The following is a 24,444-nucleotide window of genomic DNA, read 5'->3' as shown; positions in this document are numbered from 1 at the left end:
TTTCCTAGGAAATATATGCTTTAGTTACTATTGTCATAATGTATTACAATTTTTCACACTTTTACTGTTTTCATGCAATAACACCATATTAGTAAATGTCTGTTTTATTTTGCTTTCTACCAATATTATGTGTTTACATTTTTATGGATGCAGTTTTGAGAAGAACAATTTTAAATTTCGCAATGGTTTATGTTGCGAGGTTTGCCATATTTCATTGGTATCGAGGATTCTGTGTTTTAACAGCATAAACAACCGTGACCTGTCGATTTAACATAATTATGGCCAACAAAGTAATAAATTATTATTCAATCAAACTAATTTGCCTGTTATTTTGCCACGATTTTGCTCTTTTTTATTTTTTTTGCAAAATTCTGACCTGCGGACAACACAACGTGTATGGTGTTTTTAAGTCAGATTTATTATTCAATTTACCGCGATTGGCAACAAATAGCAACTTCTTTAGGTAAAGCAGATACACAGATATGGCTTATTTGTTTTTAGAAAAAAGTTCCTAGCATTTGACAGGCCCTTAAATACGAGACATAGCTTGATTCACTGAAGCATTTATAAGAATTTACTTTGAAGCCGAAGTTTGCCACAAGATTATGCTGCTGAGCGACTAAATACGTCACTTTATAGGTTTTATACAATATTGAACGATAAATCTAAATAACGCGGCCATACAAAGCAATATGTATCATATGAAGCGTGAATATTGTTAAGGTTTGGTTTGATTGTACTATTTATCTTGATAAGACTAAAGGAACTCACTAGGACCTGTGTGATTTAACATAACAAATCCTCTACTAAGAGTACAAAATAGTAAACTGCAACCAAAGTTTGGATTGCAGTAGATCTCAAACAAATTTGCTGGGCTGCTCTACGCCGATCAAAGTCTTACTATACTCTTTTTTACCCGGTGTAAACAATGCTCTAAAAAAAGGGTGTATTCGGCTATTATATACACTAGATTTTTTGCGTTTTGAAGTAAGTAAAATCGACTACATAAAACCTCAGCTTGCAAAGATTCTTTCGAGAAAATATTTGTCAAATGTCAATACGGCGGAATTTTTGTTGGTATTTATCGCAACGAGAAAAAGGTAATTTTGCTCGCTGTAACTCTACGGCGTGCTTGCAAAGGGCCGGCAATTAGGAAAAAAAATTACACATATTGTATGTTGAAAGTTTATTCTAAATATATATCGCATGCAAAAATATACAAAAGGAATAAAAAGAAAAAGAGCACTGCAGCAAGCTAGCATAAAAAAATAACGAATATGTGCCAGTTTAGTTAACAATTGTGGAAGCAGCACATCATAAGTATTTTACGCTCTTAACAGTAAGATTGCATTGTATTGCTACTTCAATAAGTAAAATGTTAGCTATGCATATTATGTTGTTTAAGGGTTGCTGAAAACATTTGCGATGACTCCGTTTGGCAATTCAATGTTGCTGCAAGAAATGTTAAGTTTGGAAAATGTTATTTGTTCCCTGTTGTGCATTACGGTGGTATCAATGATGCTTTATATCTTAAGTTCTGGATTACGCAAACCTAAGAACTTTCCGCCAGGGCCGATTGGAATTCCAATGTTTGGCAGTTTACTTTATGTTATTCCAAATTTCAGTGAAGGTAAGCTGGCTATTTCAGCAGTGAAACTTTGGTGGCATTTCTAAAAATTATACATAGATAATTAGGTAATGTATGACGTGAAAGCAAAATTATACCCTTGACTTCATTTACTTTGTCAAATAGACTAATGTTTATCTTATAAGTAAAATTATATTTTTGTTTAATTTTGCAGATTAAAGCGCAGCCTAATTGCTTTTTATTTTTTTGTAACTCTATTATGTATGGAAATAAAAATCTTTAACATTCATTTATTTTTCCTTCGTAAACATATAGTATATTTGTAGCTCTACCAAAGTTGGGAAAAAAATATGGAAATATTTATGGCCTGTTCCTATCGACCAAGCCCCTAGTTGCCATTTTGGGCTATGACCTAATTAAAGAGGTGGGTGTCATTACGTAATCAGTCAAGCAGTAAAACTTTGCCGAACTTAACATACGTTTATTTTTACAGGTGATGATTGACCGACCGAAAGAATTTGCATCTCGTACAAATGGAATACTTGGCAAGCTTACGCGTGGAAATTCCACGAAGGGTATGCTTTAATGCTTTGTACTTAACCTATAGGACTCGATTAAGTTGGGTCGCCGACTGCAGTAAACTTTGCGTACGCAAACCGAAAACATAGCTCATATTAATTAAATTATTTAACTATCATTTCGAAATCCTATTTCGTTATGTTTTTGTCTTTTACAAATAGTTTAGTAAAGGGAATTAGTTGGCCATAGCTTCGCTGTTATTTCGAATTTATTACTTATAAATGTTGTTATTTGTGTATTTTAACTGTACGTTTTAGTCCCTTAAATTGATATTTCATACTAGTGTTCAGATTTTCATTTATCCCGATTTTTCAAATTACTTTAACCAATTATAAAATAATGATTTGACCTTTTTTTCATTAAAATAAAGAATATAGTGTTTTCTCGTATATTTTTATATTTAAGTACTGTGTTGGGTATTATAAATTGACATAAGTCGTGAATAGTGAACATTGTAAAACTATTATTATTTTTTTGTTGCGCTGTAGGCCTATTGTGCTTTAATTTTTTGCTACCAGGCACTTAAAAAAGTATTTGTGTTGTCCGGACAAAACACATTCATCTGACATTATCAGATGAAATACCAGAAATGTATTTTAATTCAATTTGCTGAGCAATGGTCCGAAAACGTTTGTTTTCCGGTAAAAAAACGATAAATAAAGTTTTTTTTGTTATGTTTATAGGCATTGCAAGCGCACCGTATGGGCCTTGTTGGGCTGCACATAGAAAAATGTTCCATACCACTCTTCGAAATATGGGGTTAACCAATCGGGGAATTGGAAAAATCATTAGTGATGAAGTTTCGTTTATGATTGCGGAATTTCATCAAGCCGTGGAACAAGCCATGTCGTTGGACCCTTCGATTTTTCTTGGCTCCGCTGTTCTTAATATACTGGCATATTTTACATTTGGAAATAGGTTTAACTTAAAGCTTATTTACAATATGCGAGTGGTTCTCCACCTTTTTATATCTCGTGGACACTTTTAACTGCTATCCAAAACTAAATCCCCGCATAGAAAAACATGTCCATATGAAAAGGGTATAACCTCTTTACAATTGTAAGCTTTTTAAACGCAATATTATTATTACATTAATAGTTATCAATTACCTTTATTCTAATTAAGATACTGAAGATGCTTTTAGTAGCGAAATATGTTTATCATATTATAACATCCAAACCAACTTAATTTTCGGTTTACTAAGTTCTGTGCTTAATCTTTATTAAATTATATTTTAATCTTTATCAATTATCATTTACAAAATGGCATTTTGTGGAAAACAACTTAGGCCTACGCAGTTGTAGAAAAAACAGAAAGCACACAGAGCACACTGTGACGTAATAATAATGACTCTAGCGTACCAAAGAGATAAAAATTAGTGCATCTGTTTAGACCAGGGTGATCTAAGGTTGACAGGATCGCGGGACACAATATTTCTTGCATATTCTTTGCGGGCCACATAGAGTGATACATGCGTGCCAGGGGCGGATCAAATCATTGATTTTCGTTTGGTCGGGGTATGAAATGTTTTCAGATGACGCCACAAAGCATCGTCAAAAGTAACGTCGAAAGACATATAAGCTCCAGAAACTTGCTGGTCTCGTCGAAGTTGTGCGCAATTAAAATCGAGTAATAATGAGACTGGCAAAATGGTTCGCGCAAGGGCGGAAAAATTGCGTAATTGACAAAACTTTAATTTAAAAGACTGCATTTTATAAGCGTGGAATGTTTTTCTTTTTATGTTATGTTTATATTAAAAAGACGGAAAACATATCGCAAATGTAATTGATAATTTGGCAAAACAGCCATTTTAAAACGTTCCATATAGGACGTTCTGTGACTTTCAAACCGGTCTAACACATACCAAAAATTAGTCTTTTTTACCCCCAGATCCGAACTTGATGAGCGATAGTAAACTGGTTTACTTAATGGTGTATAGCCGAAATATTGTAATTATAACTAAACAATTCGAACGTGCTTGTTGTTGGTTGGTCATATTTCTTTGATTGCAGTGTTTCGCAACCCTTTTGGGGCTTGCGGCATCCTACAGAAATCATAGAAAGTTCGCAACACCCTTCCTCGTATTTTTGCTGAGTGATTGACTGTAACGTTACAATAAACGATATCGAAACAGCATATTAACTGTGCAACAAGGTTGAAAAAAACTCTTTAATTTTTGGCCCTTTTATCGTACACAACAAGTTGTATCAAGAAGCTTACCAATAGTGCAAAAAATGGAGTCGGCACCCTTAAAATGGCAACCTAATGTGCCGCGTAACCTGGTTGAGAACCACTGCGGATTAAACCCTTAATACTTAAAGCTGCTCGCGGGCCACGAAAAATTAGGTCGCGGGACACGTGTATCCCGCGTGCCTAGGTTTGGACCACCCTGATTTAGTATTTAAATTGGTATTTGCTTATTCGTTTCACCGATAGACATGTGTACTGTGTAAATTTGTCAAAAATATCACTCTCAAATAAAATGTGCCTTAATTTGATTTAAATTGGTGCTTTAAAATTAAAAAGAAGCTAAATTTTTTGAACTTTTTTTTTGTTTTAATGTTTTAAGAATATTTTAAATGCAACCTAAATTATCCCAAACAAATTAATTCCGCCTGCCTTGCTATTTTCGCTACCTCTGAAAACACAAGCAAAAGTATTTTCTACTTACACTGCATATTAGTTGTTCCCAAACTGGGAGTCGCGACCGCAATTTTAGATCTTGTTGCATGCTTATGGCGTAATTCGGGGATTCTTGGCAAATTTTAATGCAATTGTAACATTTTAAATTCAATAGAAATGCTAAAATTTCGCCAAGTTGTTTAATTATTGTGATTTGATTTCGCCAAAATAGGGGGGTCGCTTAAGTTTCAGAATACTGAAAAGGGGTCGCGACGAAAAGTTGGGTTTAAAGAACTGTTTTTGGAGGTTAATGGCGTACCGGGCTAAAAATATTGGTTAATAACAGATTTTCCTTAGTAACGCATTTAACATAAATAATTCCAAAATCTCAAATTCTCCCCTTAAAAAAATTACCGCCAGTGGTAAAATTAAAATTATTCCCAGTGGAAACTTTCTCCCTATTAAAAACCTCTGCATAATTATTTTTAAATTTTAATTAAATTTTTAAATAAAATTTAAAAAGTAGTGTTATGCTAAAATAATGCCAATCACTTTCGCACAAATATTTAGTTACATTACTAAGTATTTTTTTTGGTTTTCTAAATAAACTTGCTTTTTTTTAAGGTATTCCTATGGGGACAGAAAATTCAAGGATCTGATTGCTTTAAATAATAAGTATTTCAGTTTAGTCGCAAACCAGAAGGCGACATTTGTTCTTTCCGCCATTCCATTTCTGCACAAAATATGGCATCCGCAGTCTTTAAAGCAGATTATACAGTGTGGGAAGTACGTAAATTTAACGGTTTTGTTACACGTTTCTCTACCAAATAAAAAAAAATTTAACAAGTTTATGTAAAATGGCAGAAGCATAAAGGCGTTTGTTGACTCTGAAGTAGTATATCACAGAAAAACATTGGATGTCTCCAATCCGAGAGATTTTATTGATCACTACCTGATTGAAATGGCTGAAAGCGATATCAACTTTTCAGAAGAAGGTAACTCGAACAAAACTGTGAGGTAACACAACTTAAATAACTGAAGTCAAACTTATTTATTTAAAAAAAAAATAAAGTCCCGGTCAGGTCATAATTAGAGCAAGTCAACTTTAAGCCACGTCCTTGTCATAAAAATAAAACGTTGAACTATTAGAGTTGTTAAACTCGTACGATTATTTGCAATAACTAAAATAAAAAATAAGAAAAACGCAACATATAGCAAGCAAATTTTTTTTTGTGCAAAAATTAGTAGGCCTACAAGTAGCTTCATACAGCAAAAAAATACTTAGGCTAATGAAAACACTTCTCAACCAAAGTCTTTTGTCCAAAAGACTTCGGTCACGTCAAGTCATTTTGCCCAAAAGACTTAAGTCAAGTCAAGTCATTTGAAAACAGTCATTTAGATGCACTTTAGTCAAGACACTGACATTACAGCACTGCACAGTAAATCTATAAAACTAAGATTGTTTTTTTTTTCGTGTTTAATATTTTTGTCTTGACATGAGGTTGCTATTTTATGACGAATATTTTATTTCCTTCTACGTAAGTTTATAGTTTCAAAATATTCAATTTATGGCTCTCCATAATACATTTAAAAAACAAAAAAATAATCGTTTAAAGTCGAATCACTTTTAAATTTTAAACTTGTAAAAATTACAGTTAAAATTAAAAAGCTAATTATTTTTTTGATGATTTTTTTTGAAATTTGTGATATCAAACTGAAAAGTTTAGTACTAGCATTTGTTTGTTCTCAGGGCTTCAGATGACCATTTTGGATCTTTTTCAAGCTGGTACCGAAACGACAGTCACCACGTTAAAGTGGGCCATAATTTACATGGCTAATAACCCGGACTTGCAACGTAAGCTTCTTAAAATACTGTAAAGTTTAATTTCATGTTACAAGTCAATATCGCTTTTAATAATTAATAATGAATGTTAGCTTGCAATAGGTTGTAGGTTAACCGATATCTTTCAGGATAAAGTAATACATACGTTACAATTGCGTTTTTTTTTGAGCTTCAGAAAGGTGTTGTGACAGTAATTCCAAAACGTTTTGCTTTTGCGACCCCGTTTTACGATTTTAGAAACTTCGTGAAATAATATTACATAAGTCTAAAACTAAACTAATCTAAATTATTTTCCTTAATATAAGGTAGGGAAATATGCCTTTATAGGGAATTCAGTTGTGTAGATAAATGTGTATCGAGTGATGAACAAGGGGTCGTTTCCCGAGAGAGATTATTTTAACGAAACTGAGCTTCGGTTAACAATTAAAATTAAACATCTCAAGTCACCATAAACAAGGTTGGTTAATTAGCACAAAAGCCATAAAACAATTGTTTTACTAACACGCATTTTTTCCCATCCGCTGCCAATTTGCATCAGTTATTTGGCATTATGGTTTTACGTTAATTGATTTGATAGATTGTACTGTATGACGCTAAGCGCATACGAAAATACCTGTCACACATGTTTGTCAACTTTTAACATTTTCAGAACAATGTGTTATATTAGCCCCATAGGGTACCTGTGTGAAATACTCCTCGTTATAGCAACGATATATGTTACATGGAGGCACTAGTTCAGTTAAAAAACTTTGCTTTATAAATTGATAAGACATGCTATAAACATACAGTGAATACAAAATAGTCCAAATATAATTATTCCACTTATATCGCTATTTAAACAGAACAACTACGTGTGTGTTAAGGACATTATGTATCAATGGTTAAAGCAAATGTTAGCTTCTCAACAGTTACAATCACACAGATTTGTTACCACATTTACCCCCTTCGTGGATCAATTTACACGATTTTTGCAGCCAGTGCTAGAACTTAATCTGTACCTAAATGTTTTATCATTTCTATCCCTGTATAGGAACTGTGTCTTACGGACAAGCAGATATGTGACACTTCTATTAACACATAATCCCTAGAGATGCACCACAGTGGCTATGCTCGATATGGTTGATCATATTTGTCAAGCATATAAGGAAAACTTTAAAGGCACATTTTTAAATTGCGACGAAAAGGTAACATTTTCACCAAACCCATAACCATCGGTAAAAGCAAATTTGGCGTCAAAGAACAAATTATTCAACATATTTAGAAAATGTGGAGCACAGAAGTATAATACATTCTAAAGTAAATTCATATAGGTCCATTCAAAACTAAATACTGTCGACGAAATATATAAGATCTAATTTTGCGACGTTTTCCTTATTTTAAAAACACATATACACGCTTTATTCGCTATGGCCATTTTAATCTTGTGAAAAAAGATAATCCCCATGCCCTTCTACCCTTTAGTTAATTTATCGCAGTTGATTAGTCAACGGATTTTCTTTAATGCTTGTTTGCTAAGCAAAGTTAGGTTCTGGATTGAGCGTATAGACTAAAGTTAGTTCTGTCTAAGGGAGATGTTTGCATGTCTCTCGTTTTTACCGTCCTTGTTGTTGACTGCCAGCCTTAAACAGACAAAGAAGTAGGGTACTTATAGTGTCATAGCATTTTAAGTAGGCCTACTACCAAAATATAAAAAAATTCTGAAATAATTTTAAAAACGAAAAGAACAGAGCAGAAAACTCCTGGCCCACCGAACATACCTTAATTAAATCATGATGACTTGTTACAGTATCCCGAATGTTTTGTTTACTGTCAGTTTAGGGATAGATATTTAATATAAGTACTAGAATCAAGAATACTTTCTAAAATATTTTTTTTAATTGCTTATCAGTTCACCTTTCTTATTTTAGCGGTACACAATATAGGTCCATGGATGATATACATATTTTTTTAAATGGTACACAATTTACTACTTTGAGGTTATTGCCATGTAGCTCTGGTCACACGCAATGAGACCTAAAAAGCAATAAGTCTAGGGCCAAAAAATCTATAAAACCGTAGTATTAAACCAACGATAATAAAGCCATATACGCCGTAATATACGCAACAGAAAAAGCACTTTTTCGTGTGAATAAGACTTAAACATGTCGGAATAAGGCCTGATAGGCCAAAATAACGCCTAAAACTGTATGGAGACGATCGGGGTCCATGGGTCAGGCAACGGCGCTATGGTGTCGAAGTTTTGGCGCCCTAATTTGAATGGCGCCGTTAGGGCGCCGCTGTTTTGGCAACAGATTTTTTGGACTGTTTGGAGTTATTTGTTGGTAATAGGTGGGGTTAGAAAATGGGATGGGGTTGAAATTCTTGGGGAAGAGGCCTAATTCTTAGGCCTAATGTATAGGCCTAATTCTTTTGCGCATTATACCTTCTTATTTTACATTTGTTCGTTGGTTCCCGGGTTTGTTGGTTTGTGCAAGAGGTTCTCAAACTTTACGTGGCGATGCCCTGGTGCGTCGTCTCAATTTATCACGGGCGTTCCGTTTTGTATCAAAATTTACCTACAGTGATGCAATGCTAGCAAATATCGAAATTTGCATTGAAACTAAAGTATTTTTTGAGAACTGTAACAATTGATTATAATTATTCAACAATACCATTTCTCCTTTGGGCGTAAGACAAACAAGGGCTAAATATAAACATAGAAGAGAGAGACAATGTTGCAACCAAAATATAAATTAATACATATTTTGTATTTTTATGACATATCAATTCCTTGCTTTGTTTCACGTAGTTCAGTAAGCGCAGTTGTTTTCTTTCCGCTGTGTATTTTAATAAACAAATAAACAAGGAAAATTAATAAAATTGCTTATTGGGTTGGTCGCAATTCCAGCAAATGTTTCATAAGGCGTCGCAGGGAAAAAGTTTGAGAACCACTGGTTTACGCTATAGCATATGCTTTCTATTTTCCTTTCTTCATTTTGAAAGAGAAAACAAGGCGGGCCCAAATTGTGTCGTTCTCATGTCTGACATCACAGATGATAAGGGGGTAGTTTGCCAGCGGGTTGTTTAAACTTCCCCAAATAAATAAATTAGCCTTATTCCTGTTTTGCTACCCCTTCACTTAAAACCTTTTCCACTCTTAACTCTTTTGTGAAACGTCCTGGTTCCTCCGAAAAACAGCTTACCTTTTAGCACGCACCCTATTATAAATCTACTCCATCGCCAAATATATATTCTGTATTTTTTAGTCTACAAAAAAAATTCGTTCCAACCGCTGGCTTCCAACACCCGTATGTGCAACACATACTAGCTTTTGTCTAAATAAAACAAACAAACGACGAATTTGTAGTGTTATCTTGCATAGTATTTAAAAAAAGAAATTATTAAACTACATATTTATCCTTTTTGGAATTTAGCCACGCTATTAAAAACTCCAAAGGATGCAAACCCTTTAACCCCCGAAAATTCATTTATGTACAAACCTACGTCATCTTTCAAAAACTTATTTACTTACAAAGGTTTAAAAGTTTTTACGGTTTCTGCTTTTCTATGTAGCTAAGAACCAAATTTGTTCTAAAACATACAAAAAATAATAGGCAAACTCTAGGTAGCCCGAAAATCATTAGTATTTGGCCAAAATAATATTTCTTTTTCGTAAACTTGTATACACGCTTAGTGATAATTTATCGACCCACCCCCCCTATTTCGTGCTACCTTCGATTTAAGTAAACCTAAAAAAGGTAAATGGCCGCTAAAACATTTTATTGCCCTTAAATTCAAAAGATATAGAAAGTTCATAAGTGGCAACATGGTGCGTTGCGTTGTAGGATCTGAAAAAGGCAAAACACTTGAATATCTTACTTTTTCGTTAATAAATGATGATAGTAAATGATGATGATGATAGTGGACAAAAATAGTTCTATAAAATATCTTTTCTTGTAAATTTTTTTATTAATAAATAGGGCGAGTGTTTGGTCCGAAAATAATCGCCCTATTAAAAACTTTGCAATAAATTATTGTTCAATTTGTAGAATATTTATGTGTTATGACATGTGATAATGAAAAGTTATTAAACCCTCTATAATATCGAATCAATTTGTTTATGTTAAAAAAGTTTTGCCTTTATTAGTTTAAAATGCGTTTTATGTTCGTTAAACTTAAAAAAAATAATCGTAAGTTAATCCAACAAAGCCTTTTTTTAAAGTTAACTTTAAAGAAAGATTGTTGTTACACAATTTAGAGTGCTATTGGCACAGTTTTAATCTAATTTCGGAGTCAGCCAATATTGTTTTTTAACATTATATTATTTGCGAATTTGTATAACTGAATTGACGTATTTTGTACAACCGAATATTTTATGTTCTCACAAAACAACAGCAAATCAAATGACATTTCTTCAAACATTGTTTTACATATAGGCGGTTCCCACCTTTTGTTCTAACGTTCCTCATCTTTTATTAAATATTGGGATAAACGTAAAACTTCAAAAGTTTATGCACTAGATATACGGTTTACGACTCTTCGTCGCATTACGGTTTTTATTTGACAACACTAATTGATTGAAGCTATACTAGATTTGTTAATTAAAAACAAGTGTAATGCTGACGTCACAAATACGACTGGTTCACTGCAGCAAATACCTCATAAACACAATTTTTAGACTGGCGGTTGCTTTAGTACCTCCTACTGCTAAACTTTCATTTCATTTGCAGCTTCTACTGCAAAACTTTTATTACATTTGTTTTACCCTCCCCCCTTAGACAACGCATTGTGACCCCCTTAGGGATAGCGATCCCCAGGTTGCTGGTTGGGAATCACTGATATAAGACGATTTTACGTACAACAACACTGCTCTCTGTTTATAGTCTAATTGAAAGCTCATTAAAAATGTTTTGGTTCCACCTATATATCAAATCCAAAACATTTAAAAAGGCCGCAGACCAAACAAAAAACAGTTTAAGTGCGCCTGACTGCCGTGCAATGTTTGGAATAGCCACCTACATGTAGGCTAGGGAAAGTTGTTGTTAAAAGCGAAAAAAATGCGACATTGTTTGTCTTGCATAATATGCGAAGGTTATTAAAGTTATAGAGCTTGGCCTATAGATTTAAACCTCCCCTACGCCTGCAAATGTAAGTGTTCAAAAAAAAATCCTATGCGTTTTAGGCGCGAAATCAACATTGCCATTACATCTATACCTTTAGAAGGCCATTAGAAAACTAAATTGTACAACTAAAATTATTTGTCTGATTGTAATTGCTGTATAACGTTTAACATGAATAGGAAATACTTTTCGGACTGAATTTGTACTTTTGTGCTGTTAAAAAATCTTTAAGAGCAAGTGCAAGCCGAGATCGACCGAGTTTTGGGAAAAGAAAAATGTCCGAGCTACGACGATCGCCTGTCGATGCCCTTTACCGAAGCCACCATACTCGAAGTACAGCGAAAAGCCAACATTGCTCCTATTGGTGAGTTTCAGGAATGGAGGCCACCTTTCTACTAGTTATCGAAGACCCTGGTTGCTGCGATCACTGACGCGTAACGCAAAAAAGATCGATAGAGACAGAAGCATACCAGCGCCAAGCAAAAAAACCTTTGGTCGAAAAATGTGACGTAATAAAGGTATTTAAGATGGCAAGTTGGTTTAAAGCGAAATCCTCGTAACATTTCAACCCTTTCGGTTTAGCATTCAAAAAATGCATATTACTCGAACAATTTATTTTAATAATTAATTTTTCATTACTAGAATCCTCTTAACTAGAAAGTTTTACGAACTGCTTCGGTCCTTAAAAATCACTTTAGTAAACCCATTTAAACGTGTTGAAAGTTTAGTTTTAAATAAAAAGCCTTATGCTTTAAAAATGAGTAATATATATAATATCATATTTACGTTAGTCAAATTTTAAGAACATTAAAATAACAGAGATAAATTTTGACCTATTCTTGAAATACCAATCTCAAAGATCGTTTTAGTCGAAAATGAACTGCCATTTTGATTGTTGTCTTTTCAGTCTTCGTTATTGTGACGTTTTTAAACGAACTTAAACCTAGATAATAATCAAACAACATAACAGTAAAATTAATTTGCCGAATTGCCATCAGGAAAAATATAAAATATGTGACAATACAGCAAAGATTATGCATATCGGAGAATGTATTAATCCCGTTTCCATTTCATCTTGGTTATACAAATAAACTTAAATAAAATTAAAACAAAAAAAAATTGAAACAAACTTACCAGGCTTTTAAGGGTTTCACGCGGCAAAAACTTTTCAGGTGTTTTTAATTAGCAGTTGAACATATCTGAAGCTAGTTTTATTTTCTTCTTATCGTTGTTCCTGCTTTTAAGAGCTTCTTGTTTAGTTGCATTCTTTTTTTCCATTACCATATTTGCCTCCAAGCAGTTTACACTAGCTTTAACGATTTCAAAATAAAATGTTAAGCGCCATTTTGTAATGAATAACCTATATAAAAAGCTAAACTAATTTGTCACAAACATAACGAACATTCCTCACAAAATACTAGCTATTAGTTAAAATAACAGAGTTTTGAGAAAAAGTCTTTTAAGAAAAACGTATTACGCGTTTTAATTAACAAACCATTTATGAACAAAAAATATAAAACTAACCGCACGAAGAAAAACTGACCCTAAAAATATTTACTACAAATTGTCGTTGTAAAATATATTGCTACCGTTGCTACGTGTTATTAGGAATAATATGTTATTCCTATATATTTTTCTATACAGGTCTTCTTTAGTACTTTCCGTAACCAACAGACTACAGCTTTGATAATATTAACGAAGTTTAAGTAAATGTTATGCAGATTCTTTTAAAGTTAGGTAACTTTTTTTAAACACATCCTAGTTGAAAAATAAACTAAATTTCACTCAAATTTTCAGTTAAACACCTTAATTTTTCTGATATTTTATACAGTTTGATCGATTATAAGCGTGCGTTGTCGATAAGGGTAATACGAAGTAGTAGATCACAAAATAAGGTGGACAATAAAATGGTTCCACGAATAGTTTGTGTATTAATTATATCACTTATCATAAATTAGTATTAATGTACTGGATGGTTGTTCGCAATGAATAATAGCAATCCTTTGGTGCATACTTACATCAGTGGTGGAAATCAAATTTTTTGTCAGCCGGTTTTATCCCAAAGTCATATTTTTCAGTCGGTTCTGTTACAAAAAGTCATATTTTCTGGCAAGTAAACTGATTGTATTTTTCATTATATACGACAGAGCTTTGTTGTACGAAGATAAGGCTGTGCAATAGCAAGATAAACAGTTACAGTTACAAGCAAACACAGTAGGTACGGTACATACATTTGTCAAGGAATTTTGATTCATTTAGACGTGTCACATGAATAAAATGGCAAACAAATTTTGAGCCATTTTACAGCCGTCCTCCCAAAACCATCGCCAAAGTTTGCTTCAAACGCGAATAATCTTAAAATGCTTTTAGCGCCTTAAAACTTTAGGCTAGAGGGGTGTTAATTACGATACAACAGACATATTATCTCGAAAGCAAAAACAAATAGATTAAAGAATGCCACGATACGCACAGCGTCTTTGGGCTATAAAGGTATTCTCAATTCGTGTCACCATAAATAGACATTAAAATTCGCAAAAAGGGAATATTTTTTGTTTACTCAAACAAGCAAATTTAGAATTTGGGAGACACTCTTATTGACATTTGTGTTGTTCACCAATACTGATCTAATATGTACATCTTTGTTTTCGTTCAATTTTTAACGATAATATCGAATATAAGAAATACCAAAATTATACACGGTATATTTAACGGTATCTAAATAAAATGGTTGTTTTGATCCAGTATAAGATACGGCTGTTACATCAAACAGTACATTGCATTTCAATAAACAGGACTTCGTAAAGTTGATACAAATAAATTTTTCAATACAACCAAATGCATTTGTTTTGCACCGTTCAGCGTACAGCGAGAAATAATGGATTACCTCACCGAGGTAAATGCCCTTCAGGCATTCACCTTTCGCCTACAGAAGGGCAACCGCCAATGTGTAAGCGTAAACAAGTGGTCTGATTTAACCACTCCAACCGTTGTTGCATTTGGTAAACGGCCAACACAACATGTGAAGATATGCCTAATAAATTTCTTTTTTAAAGCTGTGAGTGTCCTACCGTTTTGATTAAAAAGGTCAATTCAAAGTTACTGTGTATGTCAAAACAATTTCTATCTTCAAGTACCGTAACAAAAGTGACGTAATTTTTTGTGAACGATACTAGACAGGCTTGCTTACAATGGAATTGTGTAGGTGGTTATTTTGTTTAATTTTTACCCTAGGAGCGCCGCAGAGCAATTTTGGATAGTCAGGGTGAAATTAGTGTCATTGAGAAGCACGTAGACAAAATTGTGCGGTTTTCCTTGCAAAGTTGGGAAACCGTATACAGAACGTGACAGCAAGTTTACACAGGCACGAAAAGACCGAATAATTTAGGCGATTGAAAAGAAGCACTGAGTAATGCGAGTTTACTAGAATTAAAAATTACGTTTGATTCACCAAAAGTTTTGCCGAACAAATCACATTTACCAAATTTTATAAAGGCACAGTTCTAAAGTTTAAGTGCTACTCATAGTAAGGTAAAACATTAGAATGGTTTCGTTTTTATCCGTGGGTCTGAAATCGTGAGCAAACTACTTCTTTTATTAAAAAACTAATTCATGATGTCAATATAAAACCGGTTAACATAAGCATTAACAAAAAATAATAGTAGGGTCCTATATACTTTGCGGATAACTGGTGTTCTAAACATTTCAAAGAATATACACAATATTCAATAATGGTATATATAAATATATTTTCGTTAGGGTTAAAGCAAGATAGAAGCAGACATCTGGAACAAAAAAGCAATGTTTTAAACAAAAAAAAAACTGTAATTTTTCTAAACAAAATTAAGTCGCATACTTAAGATCCTGTTGTCAGATTATAAAGCATTTTAATATAAAGATTAATAAGTTTTTCAAGCTTAGCGTAAATCCGAGTTTGCTGAGAGTGAAAAATCGATTCAAATCACAGCCAAACAAAGGTGTTTTCCTTTGTGTGTTACCTTTGCATAGAAGATTGGTCTAATTTACATTTGTCCACAAGGTCTTGTTCACGTAACAACCGACAACGTTCAGCTTGCTGGTTACAACCTCCCCAAAGGAACAGGGATCATCCCCTGCTACCACTCCATCCACGCATCACCCGACCACTGGAAGTCGCCCCACACCTTTGATCCCAGCAACTTTCTGGACGACGACGGAAAAGTTGGTTCCAGGCCCGCGTTCATGCCGTACGGTGGAGGTGACCTTTTGTGAAGTAAAGTTTATAATTGGCGTTCCACACGTTAGTTTTAGTATTTTCTGAATAAGTTCATTTCATTATTTCTCATAATTGGAAAATGTCGACCAGTCAAATTGATCTTGAAAATTTACCTATAGTTTAAAACTAAATGCTTACAAATAGGAAGGCAAAGACGTCTACTGTTTATCAGGTGTTCGTATTTGCTTGGGGATGAGTATCGCCAAACAGGAACTGTTCGTTTTCTTCTCCGCAATGTTGCAACACTTTACATTTTCACCGCCGGAGGATGGACAAAAGCTAGACGAAAGTCCAGTCTGCAGCCTGACCTTGAGTCCGAAGCCTTTCAAGGTTGTGATGCAGCCAAGGGTCTTAAATTAAAATAATAGCATATCATCATACTTTATTCAGCTCGTAAACGATTACTTGGACTGTTGTGCAACATTTTTTGCCTCATGCGTACTTTAAAACCAGATTTTCTGCCTTCAAAATGTTTCAACGTACTATCATTGTTTGGTGGAAAATAACTTAATAGAAGATATGCGCCTTTCGAACTAATGGTGAATAAAAAGCTGAAGTCGTTGATTTGTTACTCATTAACGCAAACAACAGTGAATCTGATGGCTTAATTAAACGATACCTTCGGCTTACAATAAAATATTTCTATCAACAAACATTACTAAAAAAGTACCATTTAGGAAATATTTATACTTTTGAGTAGAAAAGCATAATAAAATATTTGCAGTTTTTTGTGCACTTTGTTTAAATATGCAATGCAGTAGCCCGTCTGCATTTGGTCATATCTATGTATGAATGAAAAAAAGGGAAGAAATTTTTCAAAATGTTGACCCGACCCCAGCTTAACCCAATAATGTAAATATTATTTTTGTCAGTTGAACTGACTTGTTCTACAGAGTTAACACTAATACTTAAACTGAAGTAAAACTTTTCTGTAAAATATGCTAAATATTTATACTTATAGTCCCACACGATTTGTGTTATGTAATTACTGACAAGTTGGAGCATTTATAGAGGTTAGTTGCTTTTATATAATTTTTATTTGTTGCTCTGCTAAAATGACGGTTTATGCGTTTGGTCAAATAACAGCAAGTTTGTTTTACTAATAGTGCATTAATGATGTTACTTTCTATTGATGTTATTTTTCTGATTTGTAAATCTATTATTTTTAATTTTGCTTTAGTCTTAAGCTTATCTTTATTGCGATTCAACGCGTAATTTTTCTTTAGATTGGAAACCCAACTTTTGAGTTTGTACAATAAACAGAATAGTTTGCTATATCGTGATTATCACGTTGAAAAGCGTATCTTTGTTACGTTTTTTATACATTTTTTACTAATTATTTGGTTTACAACTTCTTAACGTTTGTTAACAGCCAATACAGTGGCTAACCTAAACGGATTGGAATCCTAATAATACCCGTTTTACTTTTCTAGAGGGCCGATGTCTTCCTTTCAAAAATTTAGGTCTAGTTTTGTTTCGTTTTTTTAAAATGTTTTAAAAAAAATGTTTTTTAAATCCTTTTTGCCATTTCTTTTAATAATTGTTTTATAGCTTTTTACAATTTGATCTTTCCACCCTCTTCCATCGCTTTAAGTAAACTATTTGGAATTTGTCGAGTTATATAGCCTTTTAAGTTGCAATGATGTCATGTTACCATAAAAATATAGTATTTTTAGGTATTATAATATCGTGACCGTTGGCAAGTGATTATTTAATGCTGAAAAAAAAAATAGAAATATGTTAAGGATACACAAGTTTAATTTATTCAATAAAATATCTTATAATCCATAAATAACTTATTTATTTTTGGTTGTAACTTTTTTATTTTGGTTGTAACTTTTTTATATGGGCCACGAGCCGGATTAATCGGAAAGAATTAGATTAGTAGAGTTAATTAGGTAGGAATGTTCAGAGGAGATCCCAAAGGATTCTAGAACTTTAGGTTTAGAATGTAGAATAACGAATCCTAGTATATTTTATTTAATTTTAACCTCGATTTTGTTTGGGGGAGGGGTTAATCTTGATATAGGCCTACCCTACAGCAGGGGTTCCCAACCTTTTTACGATCTTGTACCACTTAGACGTTTTGTGCTGCCACGCGTACCACTTCTTGCCGGACAACTATTTTGAACATTTTGTCTCGATCTATTTTTAGCTTACTATAGTATTATTCAACGCTATACGTAGTTAAAGCTATAAAAAAGTAGATGATATCTATCAAGAGCAGACCTGGGCAACATACACCCCGCTTGGCGGCATGCCAAGCGATTTAATCCGGCCGCGGCTTATTTTTCCTAAAGTGCATATAAGCAAAAACAAGAGCGAATTATACATGTTTGGTTGTATCTTAAACACTCTTTCCAGAGATGGATCTAGTTTTGACCACGCAAAACATTTTTGGCCTGTTTTAAATAACAAAATGGAAATTATTATCGCGCTTTGCGCGAATCTCTTCTGTCTTTCTCGTGAGTGCCATCCGTTTTTTAGTATTTTTACAGTCAAAAGCGGCCTATGCATTATGGTGTTCTCTCCAACAAGTGTTTAACAAACTTATCCTACTATTTATATATTTTTTGCGCTTCGGTCGAATGTATTCCGTCTTTAAAATATGAACTAAACACCAGCCGCCAGCCGTTTTCTAAACTCTGAAACATACCGATTCACATTTTGTCAACCTAATTAAGTTAATGAATGTTGTGTGTTTCTCCCGAGTTATGCCGTCTTTGTCATATGGCCGTTGTACCGGGTATTACATCGGCAACTTAAAGCCTAAAAAGGCAAAAAAAAAAAAATTAAAACAGGTAACTTTTGAAAGCCTGAGGTTATCGTTAGATGTTATGCGCATTGATGCAACTGAAATCTCCGTTTAAGTAAAGTTAAGGGTTTGGTTGGATGACTTAGAAAAGCGATATGTCCTTGTAAACAAGAACATTTATTTTACCGAAAAACAAAAATAACGTTTAGGTTAGAAATCAGTGCATTACTTTGCTACCAATCTAAAAAGTTCGATTGAGTTGGTATCCGATCGGTACCGATACCACACCCTAGTATCCGACAACTATACTACAACTTGGTATCGGTTTAATAAACTAATATTGGGCACCCTAACTACAGCAAAATCAATGACAAAATGCTGTCAACGCGTCATTTGTATAAAAATTTCCGCCATAAGAAACTAAAATTAGAGCCTCGTTTCATTCGGTCAAAGTGTTAAATGTTTTTTTTGTGGTCTCTTAACAAATTAGCGGTGTATAGTGGAACCTTTAATTAATTAAAGAGCTCGCAAAACCTCAATTTGCCCATTTTTTTACTTTTTAACAACAAGAGAAATTTAGGTAATCACTTGTTTGAAGTGTTAAGGGTTATATCATGCAAGTCCTAGTTGTTTACATCCTCAATAAAGTTAGTCATTCCATGGCGCAACAGTCGTTTGCTGTAACAGCCAGCTTGTCTCTTTTTTAATTATTCTGCTCCTGGAAGACAACCACGTCGTGCACATTAAAGCTGTGGAGTCGGGGCTGGACTCAAAACTCTAGTCTTGGCAGAATAATGAGTCGGTCTCGCTTAATTAAGACTACTGGATACTACTCGAGTGCCGGATCTGACGTGCATATGAGTAATGGCAAGTTTTGTTTGCCGCAAACTGTAAGTTGAAAAGGTGAAATAGTATTGAGTGGACTGGGTGAGTTGTATGACATCACTACATGTGGATTACTGCATATCTCATTTTTGGTCACGGGATGGGTAAAATACAGGGTTGTGGAGTCGGACTTGGACAAGGGATTCAACGAGTCACTTAACTTGGCTGGAGTCGAAATCAGGACTCGGTATTTGGGAGTTGAACGTTTAATTGATTTTCCTGCTTTATTTTTTCACTTGAGTCTGACTCGGGTTGTTCTTAAAGGACTTGTTCTTGTTTAAAATATATTTTGATTTTTGTCATGGTTAACATTCGGAGCAATGAAGTGCGAAAATCAAAGATATTTTACAGGCCAACTGTTGAGATCGGGGTTTCTTTGTCTACTTAGGTAAGTTGATATTTTATACTTTACCGATACGACCATTATATCGAGCCGCCTTTTTGTTACTAATCATTTGTAAATAACTTAAGTTAAGTTAAAACACCTTAAGTCTAAGAAGTCAGTTTCAAAAATCACAATTCGAAGTTAAATTATATAAAATTCACAGCTGTTAGAGACCCTAACAAATGTGTTTGTATTGTAAAAAATTTGTACCCTAGGGTGGATTTTAGGGGTTAAAGGTGTCGTTTTCTATTAATTTTGGTTTTAGGCGCTTTTCAGAGATGACAAATTGCAGCATTTTACTACTCAGGACAGCAGGTGGTATTTTAGAAGGGACAAAAATTCAAATTCGACCATTTGTTTTAATAAAAATATGTTTGATTATATAGACCAATTGTAGGTTTGCTTAACAGCAAAACTTTAAAGAATTAACCTATATGAACAATAAGATAAAAATTGAGGTGATTTTATCGATAGAATAAACATACCTTTTCAAAAAAAAAAACATTATTTTGATAAAAAATAAGTGTTAGGCACTACATTTTAATGAACTTCTCTGACAACGTCCACTAGCAACATCTTGTGAGACCGCACCATGGCCAACTAATGACACGCAACTTCGGGCCACATCGGCTATCACCTGCTAAAGCACCGAAACGGAAGATAACTTTGAGTAAAATATACTAGCACCGCGTAACCCCCCCCCACAATATCTACGAAATCAGGGCTGGTCAATGATTTCTCCAGCGCTGGGTCCACAATATTATTTTACCCTTTCGAGTGCCATACGCTTTCAGCTATGGAGATTTATGCTAATATTTGTTGTGACATAACATGACTTCGAATAAAATATTCCAAAAATTCTTGATCTCTTTATGCAATCTATTCGGTCGGTGTCCGAAATAATGAGTTTAAATTGAAGCCTTGACTTTAGAGGAAGACTTGACACATAAAAAAGTTAAAAGTTTATTTCAGTGGCTGCTCAGTTCGTGGTCACTTTGAAAGGCTTTCAATCCTCGTGCCCCCTTGCTGTTTTCATTTGTTTTACACTGCACGTTGATAACAAATTCCACCATTAATCAACGAGAAAAAACACTTACTTTCCAAGTATTTAACATTTTAATTTAAATTAACTTTGTTAGACACTACAAAGTTTGTTCTTGGGCCCCGCCAATATATTTTTATATTAGGTCCTGTTTTTTACTGAGCCAAGCGAATGTTATTACATGCGTCGTGATGATTTCAATTTTTTAATTCACTACTACTATTTAACAAATACGCTATGCCTAACTTCGCTGATTATGGCCTAAAATTGACCTTGAGGAATTCCCTGTAACGTACTTGATGTGTTTTTCTATAAAATGTTATGTTTTTTTGCAACAAATCTCTGCACCTGGCACTACACGTTAGTTGCTCGCCTAACAGCATTTGGCAGACACTTGATGATCAGGCGAAGGTTATCGGCAAGTAATTGGCTGCTCGAAGACGCTGACGCTGCCCCAAATGGCTACATATAAAGCAACACAGTAATTGTTTCGCCACAGCGACAGGCCTTTATCTTAACTTGTCATTTGCGTACGTACGATTAGGTGTTACCCAACGAATAAATGATCAAATTTGTAATATACTATAAACAATCCCAATGACAGTCAAGGAACGTGTCAGAAAATTGTGTTACAAAACGTTGCAAGAAGGATTACAGTCATAATAATAAACACAAATTTACGTTAATTTAATTTTTTTCAAATTGTGACACTGTTTTTGCTATACCTATCTACAAAGTTATGCCGGTGATCACTAATGACTGCTTCGTCCCTCCCCACCCCAAGCGGGGTCGAGGGCCACCATCGAAAAACTCTGGTTTATTCGATTTAATAACGCTTATCACGGTAATTTTATAGGCTGTTGCACCTTTAAAATTTACAGTTTACGGCCTTATGTGAGAAAATTGGAACTCCGCATGCGCGCGTGTGACTCGGCAGTAGGCTAATTTCACGTATAGTTGTATTCGAGGGCCAAATCCGATTCCATCGAAATAAACCGGATTCGTTTATTCCTGAGTCCGACCCCGACTCTGCAGGTAAGATACCTTTTCTGCCCTGGTAAGATACCTTTCTAGCTATAATGTTACAGTAATTCAGGAAAGAAGCGAAAAAGATCTTAGAAAACTTTGTATAACGTTTGTATAAAGGCGGGAGCGGAAAGTAAAATCATAGACGAGAGTACGAAAAGGACGAGAATATATAGGAGAGGTAGAAAACCGCTAATAATATGCATGGTCAGTATATACCTTCCTTATCAAAGTTAACTAACGTATCAACCATAACAGGTGTTATGGATGCCACTCTTCGTGCGTTCCATCGACTTAGTTTTTAGTCTGGATGACAGAACAAATGATGAATTACTAAATAACCATGGAGATCACCAGTAAATTTCGCCATGACCTATTTAACTCATCAATTATCATAAAAAAGAAAGCATAAAAGAAAATATCAATTTGAACAAGTTTTTATAAATGGTATAGTCCATTTCTGAAAAGTGCCTAATCTAAAGTAGTGTCTTGGAAAGCTAGTTCTAATATTGGAATCGAGAGATCCGATTAGAAAAGGGTCAGGTTAAGAATAGTAAGTTGGTTGTTTCAAAAAGGGCAGCATCATCAGTAATTCTAGAATGGTAGAAGACGCTTTACAAATATGCGATAAACAAAGGATATCTAATCTTCGCCAAATCGCATGTTTCTACGTTGTCTGTGAGCGTCGCACATCCAGAAAAAAGCTTTTCAAGTGTGCTCTCATTTAAAACGTGAGCAAGAAGTCGGATCGGTGGAAAACAATTCAGCAGTTTATTATTACTATATGTACATCGAGACATTGTGATTACTACTGACGTAGTCATCAACCGCCTTGCGAAAAGTAGAAACCACTAACTTGATTTACAGTAGTGTTGTAATGTGATTTGTAAATTTGAATACACCTTCGTTACGGCGCAATCAAGTGTGATTATACTAAAACAAAATTGTGTTTAGGTTTTTAAAAACTGTTCAGTTTTCTAATAGCAGACATCCAATGCCTAAAATACATGAATTTTTATTAAAAAAATCAAAACAAATAAGCCAAAAAAACACCTAAAAGCAATTATTATTTTCCTACGTGTTTCAAACATTTGGTAATCGGTACAACACACAAAAATATGTATATTAGCTTGAAATATTTGACAAAAATAAAAAAAAGTTCGAACTCTAGTCTAGATCAAGAAGTTAAAGGAAAAATAAAATGGCGACATTCGACGATCGCCTTTCTCTACCGTCACCAAACCTGTTATGTTGAACGTACAACGAAAAGTCAACATTGCTCCTATTGGCTAGTTTCTGGGGTGTATGTATCTTTAGGTTTATGTCTGATTGGTCGCGACTACTAGCGCGTGATTAAAGAAGGGAGAAAAGAAAGCAACCAACTTGGTGCTACTCTGTTTCAATGCAGATAAAACCTAAATTTCCTCTTATTTTTTTACTTTTATACACATATTTTTTATACACGAGAACATTTTAGAGGCATTGTGCATGGTCTTAATTGCTTACCATATTAAATCTAAAATATTTTAGGGCAAAACAAACTATCTAAGTATAGCAAAATATATCAGGCTATCGGTTCTCTTGGTAATTGTTGCCATGATACTTAATTAATTAGGATTGAATTGAAGTTTATTAAAAAAATAAGAAGTTTAAAAAACAATAAAAAAGTTTAAGACGAATTCCAATTCATTTTCTTACCGGTTGCAAGTCGTCATCAATCCAAATCCACTTTACAAATGCTTTCTAGGGTAAATCCCAGAAGGCAGCATAAAGTCGACGGTAACCACATTTTTCAAACATTTTTAACTTCTTTCTGGTATTCCCTCATGGTTATGCTTCGTTATCGCCTCGTAATATAATCCATGGTGCCCTTTTGTTTTAACTTTAAACTTTCCCTGCACAACATAAAATGACGTATAAAACCTACCGCCATCGACGTCTTTACCTTGGGAAAAAAGGAAGCCATTAGACAGCGGCATTCAGTCACGTTCTAATCCAGGGAGCCTTCCATGCATTTTTATTGAGGGGGTCTTTAAATTAAGGCCACCAATTGTTATATCTAATTAAAAGGTTTTAAATCTTTTTTATTTTTATTTTTTATTTTATTCCCTAATAAAAAAAATCTATTTACTTAAGAGACAAATTTCTGCATAAAATGCAAATTTTAAACTTTGAAAAATTCTGGAAAATATAAAATTTCATAAAAAATATTTTAAAGGTGTACATAATTAGTGTTAAAGAGTTTTGGGTTAAACAAATGTTGGTATCGGAAGTTTTCAACTGAAGGGTACTCTGACACCCCTTATTTTATAACATCGTTTTAGCTTTAGTATCGAAGGTAACACCTGTTCAATGTAATACTATAACA

The 24,444-nt window shown here is 33.9% G+C and overlaps 1 protein-coding gene and 1 long non-coding RNA gene across 2 annotated transcripts; one reads left to right on the top strand and one right to left on the bottom strand.

The window, feature by feature from the left end:
• Positions 1-1,451: 1,451 nt before the first annotated feature.
• On the top strand, positions 1,452-17,682 carry LOC146140005 (cytochrome P450 2U1-like). Its single transcript, XM_083393112.1, has 10 exons — positions 1,452-1,630; positions 1,915-2,012; positions 2,082-2,163; positions 2,851-3,085; positions 5,414-5,575; positions 5,654-5,784; positions 6,540-6,644; positions 11,964-12,095; positions 15,768-15,965; positions 16,156-17,682. Exons 1-10 carry the CDS (start codon positions 1,462-1,464, stop codon positions 16,341-16,343), a joined length of 1,500 nt encoding a protein of 499 aa, XP_083249238.1. The 5' UTR covers positions 1,452-1,461; the 3' UTR covers positions 16,344-17,682.
• Positions 13,840-24,444, bottom strand: LOC146140004 (uncharacterized). Its single transcript, XR_014501385.1, has 3 exons — positions 23,775-24,444; positions 16,122-16,333; positions 13,840-15,970 (listed from the first exon to the last, which is right to left on the bottom strand). It is a non-coding gene; the product is annotated as an uncharacterized LOC146140004 (long non-coding RNA).

The sequence above is a fragment of the Ascidiella aspersa genome, chromosome 6, assembly GCF_963924565.1.
Source record: "Ascidiella aspersa chromosome 6, kaAscAspe10.2, whole genome shotgun sequence".
NCBI lineage: Eukaryota > Metazoa > Chordata > Ascidiacea > Phlebobranchia > Ascidiidae > Ascidiella > Ascidiella aspersa.
Note: the sequence above shows the minus strand (reverse complement) of the source record. Positions and strands in the feature narration are given on the sequence as shown.

Excerpts from the sequence above, each read along its gene's own strand:
- LOC146140005 (XM_083393112.1), top strand. The coding sequence starts at position 1,462 with ATGTTAAGTTTGGAAAATGTTATTTGTTCCCTGTTGTGCATTACGGTG. Across the intron at positions 3,086-5,413 it reads TATTTTACATTTGGAAATAG|GTATTCCTATGGGGACAGAA; the intron begins GTTTAACTTAAA and ends CTTTTTTTTAAG. Across the intron at positions 6,645-11,963 it reads TAATAACCCGGACTTGCAAC|AGCAAGTGCAAGCCGAGATC; the intron begins GTAAGCTTCTTA and ends AAAATCTTTAAG.